This window comes from Melanotaenia boesemani, chromosome 22, assembly GCF_017639745.1.
Source record: "Melanotaenia boesemani isolate fMelBoe1 chromosome 22, fMelBoe1.pri, whole genome shotgun sequence".
Taxonomy (NCBI): Eukaryota; Metazoa; Chordata; class Actinopteri; order Atheriniformes; family Melanotaeniidae; genus Melanotaenia; species Melanotaenia boesemani.
The window spans coordinates 13,758,827-13,770,029 of record NC_055703.1 but is presented as its reverse complement, the minus strand read 5'-3'; the positions used below and the strand labels follow the sequence as shown (position 1 = coordinate 13,770,029).

General features: G+C 40.7%; 1 protein-coding gene across 1 annotated transcript; it reads right to left on the bottom strand.

Annotated features, from left to right (window-relative positions):
• Positions 1 to 4,418: 4,418 nt before the first annotated feature.
• sox7 (SRY-box transcription factor 7) lies at positions 4,419 to 7,863 on the bottom strand. Its single transcript, XM_041976699.1, has 2 exons — positions 7,257 to 7,863; positions 4,419 to 6,388 (listed from the first exon to the last, which is right to left on the bottom strand). Exons 1-2 carry the CDS (start codon positions 7,486 to 7,488, stop codon positions 5,397 to 5,399), a joined length of 1,224 nt encoding a protein of 407 aa, XP_041832633.1. The 5' UTR covers positions 7,489 to 7,863; the 3' UTR covers positions 4,419 to 5,396.
• Positions 7,864 to 11,203: the final 3,340 nt, after the last annotated feature.

Genomic DNA, 11,203 nt, shown 5'->3' with positions numbered 1-11,203 from the left:
GTTTGCTGAAACTTGGGAAGTTTAATGGCTCCCAGCGTATCTCCCAAGCTGTCATCAGGTGGCCAGTTGGTTTGCTTTGTCTATCCTCCACAGTAGCTGTTAAAAGGGGCTCTCTCACACCGCTGAACTCATAGCATCACTCATCTGAATCATTACGGCGTCTGCTTTTCAGGATGCATGCTGAGTAAACTCTGTTAGTGCAGGACCAGAGCCACGATGGCAGTGTGCAAGCTCGCTAAGATGGAAAAGATGGGGAGGTATCTGAGATCAAAAACATGTTCCCTCTTACTTTAAAAGAGTTGTGTTGGAATTCACCCAATATTTATTTTACATGTAATGATTGACTGTGGAAAAAAAAGACCTATCACAGAGATTCCTAATTCTCCAGGAATTAGTCATATCCTTTACAGTGGCACTGCAGCAATGGGCACCTCTTAGTTAAATATAGTTGTCAGAAAATAGTTATTCCCACAATATGAGATCACACGTGGAACACATAAGGATGTTCTATCTCTTAAATGGAACAACCCCATTGCAATTAGGAAGTACAATAGGAACATCCTCCTCTACATTGAGGTGAAGAGTTACAGCACCCAAGGGAGAATCTGCAGCAGTCAAAAACAAGCCAGATAGCGCTGCAGCATACATGCAGCAGACCAGTGCAACCCATGCTGTTAGAGAGAGACCAGTGCAGACCCGGCTGTAAAAATAGGGCATGCTCTGAAATCTGCATCACTCTTAAAATGATTCAACTGTAGAATTTTAGTACTAGATGCTGTTTCATTGAAATATTTTAAAACATTACATTTTGAAACCTCTTGTTAAGTGTGAAGTTGAGTGATATTGTTCTAGAAAGAGGCACATTTCTCAATCCCTTTTTTTTTTCTACATTTTGCCGCATACAGCAAAAGCTTTACTGCCTGTGCCGATTTGGAAATCAGGCTGCGCTTTCCGGTAAATGGAAATCTATCCTTCTCCTTCTCTGGGTTGGCAGCTATGTGCTGGCCTCCCCCTGTGCTTTCGCTGGCCGCCTGTATCTTCTTAGAACAGGTGCCGGATCCTGTTCAGCTGCAGCATTCACAGCACAGGTACGGGTGGGAGGCCCTTGGCTGCTCGTACAGTCCCCCAAGTTTTCCAGGGGTCCCCATCTGTGTACCCGCACATCCACTGCCACATGGCACCTGTCCCTCGATGAGTCTGGTCCATTCTTCGGCCGGCGACATACCCGCCTGCCACCACACACTCTGCCTGTTTTTGAGCCACAATGAGATGAAGAATAGCTGCACCCATAATCCCTTGCTGTGAAATGTGTGTTTTTTTTCTTTTGTTTTTTTTCTTTTCTTCTCCCCCCCTTCTACTCCTCCTGGCCAGATTTAGGGCCAATTACAAATTGTAAACAGGTTATTATGCTGCTGTAACACTCTCCAAGTAGAAATACACTCCAGCAATATTTAGCATTTACTGATGTAAATGTGTCTTTATCCATCACACAGAGTAGTTTAATTTGGTGTAAAGTTCATACAGTTAGTGTAATGAGGCTGTTGTAATGGGTTTTAAACAATAACTTTGCTCCACTCAGCTGCAAAACAGTAAGATCAATCAAAACTATTTGATTTACCCTCATTTTTATAATCTTAAAAATTATAATCTTCTCTAATCATATACCAGTCATGTAGGAATATTACAGTGGCTAATTTACATCACTCCAACACACCAGAACATAACACGTGTATGTAAAGAGCATCTCACTCTCAATCAGTCATATATGCCTTAGTCACGTAGTTCAAATCAGCTACTTCCTCTTGACCTACAGTTAATACATTAACAACGTCATATAGCTCCAATAGTCAGCGTCCAGATGTGATGTGACTGGACATTCCCTCTCCAGCTACACAATGGCTACTGGACCAACCAGACAGTCAGCCTCCTTTGTGCCTCCTGAGAAAACGATCAGTGATCAGTTGCAGCAGATGGATAACACTTTACACAGCTGTGACGGCTCTGTGTTTCTGTGCACATACACACACGAGCCTTACGTTGTTACCTTGACAGTTGGCGTTGCATTAGAACAGCAATGTTGTTTGTTTGCCCAGGGAAGTGACATGACGGCAGGGGAGGAAATAGGAAGCATAACAGACTACCTGACAAACTCATTCCACGGGCTTGACCTGAGACTGGAACTGAGCCAGCCAGCAATCAGAGAGAAATAACAAGAGGAGGCTCTTGTTTGTTCAGCCTATATCCTTATAATCACAAATATTGTAAATCTTGTAATCTGTTCAAGTGTGTGAAAAATTCAATTTGTCAAATTAATAGTATTATGAACACCAGTGTCATGGGAAAAAGGGCGATAGAGATAATTCATAATCACACTAGTGTGTGTAAAGCGTTAAATTTCTGCAGTTCACAAAAGTGTCATGCCACTGTTTGTTGTCACATTATTCTTTCTTTCCGTTCCTGTTGATTTATTGCTGCTGAAACAGCAGCAATGGCTTTATTGGGTTTCAGTGGCAGGCTCTGACTAAAAGTTAAAAAGACGATGAGTAAACTTCAGAGAGGGAAAAAATTAAGGAAGGCAAGATGGGTGTTTTTTTGCTCACTTTCCAAAATCTTTAAAGTCACAGAATCCACAAAACTTCAGTAACAGTCCTGTGTAGCTCTTCTGAGCATTTCACACTTTTTTTTTTTTGTTGCATAACTTTGGCTCAGGTTCCTAAAATGGTTGTTCACTAATCATAAGGTTAATACTGATTACCTGCCTTGCCTCAAGCAGAAGGGTCTTCAAGCAACCCATTGAATCCTGAGTTGTTCACGATGTAATCTTCCAAAGCCCCTAATGTGTGGGAATAAGAGATAATGGAGAACCACTGGGATTAAAAGTCACTGTATAAGTGTGGAAGTATATTTTGGTGAAATAATGAATATCCGAATTTATATTATTAAAGCATTAAATAAATAATGATTTCAATTTGTCCAAATGGAACAATTTAAATGTAACTGGTTAAAATCTAGTCAGTTTTTAACTAAGCTATTATAAAGTAGCTCGTAAATCTAAAGTTGCTCAAGAATCTCAGAGGTTTCATGCATCACTTCAATTTCTTGTGTCCGTTTGAGTCTAATGTGATGATGCTTACTTGACACTTGAGTCTTTGTCCTTGACCATGTTACAGTGACCTACCTTGAGGCGGTGGCTGTGATTGTTGAGACATTGCCGGTCGTCTTTACCAAGGGAGTCTGCAGCAGCACCCACAGCTACCTCTGACAACTCTGGGGCTGATGCGCCATCAAAGACCACTTTCTCACCCCGAATGCCTGAGGCTCCACCCGTCTAGCTCTCCATTAGAAATGCAGTTGTGTTAAAATTGACCCCCTGCAGAATTGTAAACCCCTAAAGGCACATGGGGTAATGATCTAACCTCAAAGAATTGAGCACAGCACTGGTCAGATGCAAACATAGCCACTGTATATGATGAATGTTGTCATTCTGGTCAGTTTAACCACATCCACTGGAAGGTGTGTTAAAATCCTATGATCGAGAATGGATATGGATGCTAAGAGAGGTCATATTTACTACATGTGTTTGTGTTACTAAGTCTTTTTATTAAGAAAAGGTTAAAAAAAAAAAAAAACGGCCAGATTGGTAAAGCCTTTCCTGAAAAATGGTGGTTAAGTAAAATCAAATAGGTAAGATGTTAATCAGCCCGGCAGTGCTTCCTCCCGCTTGCTGAACAGTGGGTTCCCTTCCCTTACTCTGGCTCTTTAATGCAGGGCCCAGCCAGGCCCAAACATCCTGACGGAGAGAGGCTTTTCCCTTATCAGTCAGGAAACACTGCTTCTCCGCCACATCCTCTTTACAAGAAGCACGACTCAACCATTCCCAAAAAATGCAGGAAGACCAGCCAGACTCCAGGATTTGTCAAAAGCCCCCTGAATTCCTTTTATCGAAAAAGAAAAATTCAACAGAACAGAGCGGGTGAGAAGGGGAGAAGAGCGGGAGAGAGAAAAATGAGGGCGGTGTAAAACAGTAAACGAGGCCCTGGAATTTTTTTTTATTATTATTTTGTGCAGATTACGAAAGGTCTGCATCAGCAAGATATACCATGGAGTGAGGGGGTGGGTGCGGAAGGGGTGGTGGGGGTCCAGCATGCCTTAGAATGGCACCCAGAATAAGATCCCAGAAAAACAAAGGACAGTTGAGATGAAGGCGGGTGACGACGAATACGCTTGTTTTACACTAATCCTCTGAACCGGGATGAAATTAAAGAAATAGGAGATGGATAGAGAAACATGACGGATGAGGGGGGGCAATGAAGTAGTGGGTGTCAGAATCGGCCTCTTGCAGCTCCACGGAGCCTGAAATAAAACAATATATGGTGTGGCACTTCATTCAAGATGGATCACTTAAACAAATTAAAATAAATTAAGTATTACACTCCTTTATTTCCCAAATATATGCATGGAAATCATTCAAAACTAGCAGGACTCCTATATGGTTTTATTGTCATTTTTTATTTAGCCATCTAGTTGCTCTAAGTGGCTGCAACTCTCTAAAATGTATCAGTTATTTCCAACAAATAACAATGAGATTAAAAATGTTCATTCATTTTGTGGTAGGTTGTTTGTGGGTGTATGATCCAAGTGGTAATTGCATTCATATAAAAATTTACCTTTATTTTAAATTAGTGTATTTGATAAACCTAAATCAGCATACAGTTACAGTTCTCATTATTAACTTTTTTTCCATTGTAAAGGTTGATTATATATATTTGAGAAGTATAAATGCCTTTTTTGTCTTCATCATACACCATTTTCTTAAATTGCATAAGAAATGTCCAACTAAAACCTCATTCAATTACATCTACAGAGGTAAGACTCCCAAACTAAGGAGAGCAAAACACATATGATACAAACGTTTGAATGGAAAGCATTGATAACAGCATTACATTTATGCAAAACACCAAAGGACTTAAATTAGCTTCTAAAGAGCATCTGTACATGCCTCACTGGCAACAGTAACTGGTGAGATTTACAAGTGGAAAAACAAGCCTTTTTATACGATTTCTCAACTGGTTTGGAAATTTCATGACAACTGGAGGTGGCATACTATTGTATTTTGTGTCTGCTTCCCTGAGATGTCCATCTCCGTTTTCTCATGTTCCCCAACATTGCTTTTTGTTCTTTTCCCGGCTCCAGACAATCATATTGCTCAGTTATTAGTTCAGCTTTTTTTGTGGTTGGATCAAGTTGCTTGTGGATGTTAATGAGGGTTTTGAAATTACCAACAGACGCACAGAAATCTTGCCTTTGTCAACAACCATGCGCAACATCATCCGAAATGTCTTAACGGATCTCTGAACTCTTGCAGTGTTTCTGATCAGTCACATGTCAATAGGTGCTTACGAGATGCCATAATTGTTGTAGTAGGCTGCCGTTGCATCAGCGAGCACAGAGATGAGACTGGTTTCTGTGGTGCTGCTGGGACAAGATGTGGCAGAAGCAGTGGCAGCGGAGGCCACCTGAATGTGTCCTGTTACGGTCATGCTGCCACCCTGTTCGGGGTGGAAACCGCTACCAGTGGAGTTCAGGTACTGGTCAAATTCATTGCGGTCCACCTCACCCAGAAGCTCAGCCTGGCTCAGCTGGTCTAATGTCTCCAGGTGACCTTGAGTCTCTGGTGGGGGGGACAACTGACCCAGGTGGCCCTGGTGGAGCCCACGGTGAATCTGCGGGAAAGATGAGGAACTGTAGTAAGACAGAGGAGGGCCTGGGATCAGTCCACTGCCCCCACCAGTTTGGGGCATGTGAGGGATGTGACCTAAGTGAGTTCCCCCGCAGTGGATTTGACTTTGAGTGTAGTCAGTGTGGTAAGGAGGCGGGCTGCCCATGTGTGTGTGATTCTGGTGGTGCTCATCTGGACAGGAGGTTGTGGAAGAACAGGAGACGGAGGAGCTACCAGATGTCGAGTAGTAAGAAGGGGGTACATGCTCGTGGTCCATTGCATCTAGGGGAGACATCTCAGGAGGGGTAGGCAGACCGTAGGGGTAGGTGTCAAAGCTGCTGTTGGAGGCAGTAGGGTCTCTGAAGGTCCTGACGCTGGGCAGCACAGGACTGGAGCCGGCAAACCCACTGCTGACGCCATTAGGGCTGCCCTCGTCTTTGTCAAGGGGGTGACAAAGGGCTCGCTGCTCGGGTAGGGTGCTGTGATCAGGAGCCAGCCCACTCAGGAGGAAGCCAGGGTCCACTCTCTTGCAGATGCGTTTCAGCTGCTTCTTCCTGCGAGGCCGGTACTTATAGTTGGGGTAGTCCTGCATGTGCTGCACCCGAAGCCTCTCTGCCTCCTCCACATAGGGCCTCTTCTGAGGGGGAGTTAGGGCCTTCCATGACTTGCCTGCTTGCACAGAAAAAAATCTTAATCTTAATTGAAAGCCTGGATAATAATTAAAAAAGATCTAGGTCTAAATTAAATTTTGCCCTTCAGTTTATGTCTTTAGATAAATTATTAAAATAACTTTTTTATTAGACTTATTTCCTATAACTTGGGGAAAATGTAAAAGGACTCATCATCATTTTAAAATGTTTCATGCCAACATTTTTCATGTATAATTAAAATATTAAATCCATATTAATGTTTGATGATAACGAAACGCAAAACACTCTTAAACAGAAGACAAATTTAAAAAGCACATAATCTTTTCCTAAAATATTCACCAGTTCTGATTCATTTTTCTAGAAATTTAAGAAAGAAATTTTCAGCTTTAAAGAAATTATTGTCATTTCCAAAATGAGGCCCAATTACAAATACAGTTAATAAGAGATATTTTAGAAGTAGATGTTACTCGTTAATCTATGTTAATCTATGTGGCTCATAGATTAATTCAGATTTGCTCAAGTTTAATTAAAATGGACTTTAAACCAAGCAGCCGCACAGAAAGATCTTCTTCTGCAAGGTCTGTTTTATAAACGAATTCAAGTTCAGTGTCAGTATAAATAAATTCATTTTTCTTTTAACCACTCGGACTTTGAACATCACCTACCCGTGATTTAGTTTAAATAACCTGTTTCCAGTGAACACATTTAACTTTTTATGTAGTTTAATTTTATATTCAAGTCTTTTGTCCTTTTGAAGTTTTGCTTAACAACCAAGGCCTATAGAGTTAGAAGTAGGGTTAGAACAACAACAACAATAACAATAATAATAATAATAATAATAATAATAAGTGAGTAGTTAAATATAACTTTCAATAAGTTTTTCTCACCTAACATTTTGCTGAGCTCGGCATTGTGCAGGTCCGGGTTTTGAACTGCGAGCCGTTTGCGCTCATCTTTGGCCCAGACCATGAACGCGTTCATGGGCCGTCTGATCCGCGGCTCCTGCGCCTTGTCCCCGGGAGTCCTGTGCGGGCCATGTCCGTCGGGCACGTCCCCGTCACCTGGAGGACACTCGAAGGACTCTGGCCAGGACGAGTACGCGCTAATTAGCGCAGCCATCTGCAAGCGCGCTCTCTCCAAACTTAGGAAGCTCGTCTGATTGTTGAACAAGTTGTAGATTTTTTTTTCTCTGTGAGAAGCTTGATTAAAAGATGACAAAATTAGAAAAATAAAACTGACTAAATAGAAAGACAAACAGAAGATCCTGCGGTGCTTCCTTCACTGCAGTTGGAGAAGAGTGTCAATAGATTTTTGGAGAAAGCACAGTTGCGCACATGCAGCGGCCCCTCCTTGTCGGTTATGATTCAGTCTTTACCGGTGGTTGGAGGGAACGCTTTATATTTGAGGAGCAGGTTCCAGGAGAAACCCCGGAGGACTCTCGACTCCTCCTTGATTGCAAGTTGAGCCCCGTGAAAGGGAAGAGAGAGAGAGCCAACATTTCAACACAACCAACTCCTTAAACTGTCCATAACAAAAAAAAAAACACTTTCCTCAGACCTAATATTCATTTAACTTATCTGGCAACCAATAACTCAGCAATGACTGATTTTGGCTACCGATTAACACATACGTTTTTAAAAACAGAGAACCCCAGGTGAGACTTATGTTTGTCAAACAAGGAAACATAAATCTTATATAAATGGCTTTTTTTCTTCTTCTTCTTCTTTAAATGATGATGTCAAAGAGATTTTGCAATTTCAGTTTTTTTTCAGGTCAACAAGAAAAACAGTCCATGACAAACTTACCTAACTGGTTTTGCAGTCTATTCAAGACAGGGGAAAAAAAACTATACTGGCTAAGTGGCATTTTGAAATTTCCAATGCCCTTCAGGTGGTTGTCATAGTATTTTCCTGCCAAAGCAAACACATTACCCTGAAAATCTTTCCTTGTCATTTCCTTTTCATATTATTCTCAGCAGTTTGAATACAGATCAGTTTCAAGAGTTTCTGAACGAGATTGACCAAAGAAATAAAACAACTCAATACACACAAACAAATCAGTTTCCTTCTGTGGTCCAAAGCGGGTGCGTATCAAATCCAGGAGTTCCTGTTGACAGGATACTCTGGGACTGCAGTCATGGAGTAGCTCACACTCCCTCACACTCTCACACTACTCAAATATAGCTACAGATCACAGTCAGATCTTATCTGTAATATCTTTGGAGGAGGGAGTAAGTAGCCTGACAAAAAACCAGAGGAATATTCTATTTTGATAACCCAATTCAAATGTGGAGTTTAAGTTGCAGGCTAATACGCATCTTGTGGTGGGGTTGTGACTTCCCACTTGTCAAAGTGAAGTGTCAGCTCTAGTTTACCCCACACAGGAACAGGATACGGCACCTGAAGCCACAGATTGTGCGTGGTGCAGGCACATCAATGATGTATAGGGCTGCACTTCCTCTTGCTGTTCAGACAGGGACCATACTGATATGTGGTCAGTGAAAGTCAGAATAGCAGAGTGAGAGCAGACCGATGAGACTCAGGTGGAGCAGCTGATGTTTGAGATCAAACTTTTATAGAATATTTGCAACTTGGAGTTAAGCATATCAAAGTGTGTGGGGTGTTTTTCTGAAGTTATATGTGTTAACCAACGTGTGGGTGGGGGCTGCGTCAGCCTGCTGTTGTTCACCCATTCACGGTGAATGGCATGTGGCTACCAGAGTCTGAACAGAGGCTTTGTCTCTTCATATTGTGAGGCAAATTTTCACTACTGCAACAACGTTTTTTTAAAGCAACATTAATTGTAGTTTAGAAATGTGTGCCGCTGATTACCTTACATAACAAATATCAATCACTCTTTTCTTAAATCTAATATTTTTATTTATCTAATATCTAATATTAAATTTTTAGAATAAGTAAAGTTAAGTAAGTAGTGTTAAGTAGTATCTAACCCCCCATTTTTGAAATATACATATACATATATATATATATATATATATGCATATATATATTTATATTAAAGGAAGTCCATACATATATATATATATATATATATATATATATATATATATATATATATGGACTTCCTTTTAGCAGACAGGCTTATGTGGAACAAAAGGAAGAAAAATAACATCCTAGCAACAGTAAAACATGGTGAAGGTTTCTCAAGTTAGGGGTTTTCCAACAACCTGAACCACACAAAAGTGCAAAGCTGTGGAATTCATTACCAACTGAACTCAAGACCATATCTGTGTTTGAAACCTTCACTTCTTTCCCTTAAGTCATAGCTGAAAACTGTACCCATTTGTAAATAGCACTGTGTGTGTGTGTATGTATGTGTGTGTGGGTGGGTGGGTGTGTGTGTTTGGGTGTGAATGAATGATTATTTATAGATTGTGTATTGTGTGTATTATTGTGTTTTCATTTTTGTATTGTATTTTAGTGTAGAAAGGCCCAACCCAGGACAGGAGTTGAGAACTAGCTCTGGCAACAAACTCTGTTTCCATGGCGTCAGCTACAAACTTTTGTGACTGTGTACAAATGCAATGTCCGAGTCAAATAATTAAATAAATAAAACATCTGACACCCAGGGCTCTAAATGAACTCCTGTCACTCGTCAGTTGCCGATTATACGTGAAAACATACTGGCCAGCCTGGAGGACGATGAATGAAGGAAATCATTGTATTTCCCATGAACACTATCCCATGACATACGATACATCCATTGGCTGTGTGCTTTCTTTAGCATTGGTGGTGTAATTTATACGTGATTGCACGTGACTACCAGATGAGATTCTGAAATCTCATTGGCCACCCAAATTGGGATTGGTGTCTAGACCAGTTTATTAACATAGGAACTTATGTAAAGCATGTCAATCAATTGTGACAAATCAGTGATTTGCTGAGTTGAGGCCAATTGTAAATTTAAAATTTGTAAGTCAAAGTAAAGCTGTAAGAGCTCATTTCTGGTCAGTTGAATGCATTTTTAGCCATTCAGATCCTGGGGACCTGAGGTACATGGCCCTGTTTAGTTCTACTTTTTACGGTTTTCTACTGGATTTAGGTCTAAGCTCTGGCTGGACTGTTCCAAAACTAATTTTCATTTAATGAAATAGTTCTTTTATTGATTTGATATATGCTTTGAGTCATTGTTGTGCTGAAAGGTGAAATTCTTCTTCAGCTTTCTTGCAGATGCCTGAAGGTTTTGGGCCAAAATTGACTGGTATTTGAAACTGGTGATGATTCACTCCACTTTGACTAAAACTCCAGTTATGGCTGAAGAAAGACAACTCAAAGCATGATACTGCCACCACCATGCTTCATGATGGGTATGGTATTTTTTTGGGTGATGCAAAGACGGGGGTTGTGTGAGCCAAATGTACCTTTTGAAAGTGTAGCCAAAAAGTTACATCTTGTTCAAATAATAAAATTTTTTTCCACATTCATTTGGAAGACTGTGTATTTCTTTTGGAAATTACATCTGCACTTGGAAGTTTTTTTTTTTTCAGAAAAGGCTCTCATCTTGCAATCCTACCCAATAGTCCAGACATCCATTCACCAGCTACTTTATTATATACACGTTGCTGGACACCCATTTCTCCTCATAACTGACCTAATTATTCAGGGCATAGATTTTTTTAAGGTGCTAGAAACATTCCTCTGAGAATTTGGTCCTTATTGACATGATAGCATTACACATATTTGGCAACTGCAAAACTATGAGAATCTTCTGTTTCACCACTACCCAAAGCTGCTCTATTGGACCAAGATCTGGTGAAGTCTCCATTCTCTTTTCTCCAATTTTGGGAAGTTTGTGCAAACATAGCCTTGGTTTC

Excerpts from the sequence above, each read along its gene's own strand:
- sox7 (XM_041976699.1), bottom strand. The coding sequence starts at position 7,488 with ATGGCTGCGCTAATTAGCGCGTACTCGTCCTGGCCAGAGTCCTTCGAG. Across the intron at positions 6,389-7,256 it reads CGAGCTCAGCAAAATGTTAG|GCAAGTCATGGAAGGCCCTA; the intron begins GTGAGAAAAACT and ends CTGTGCAAGCAG.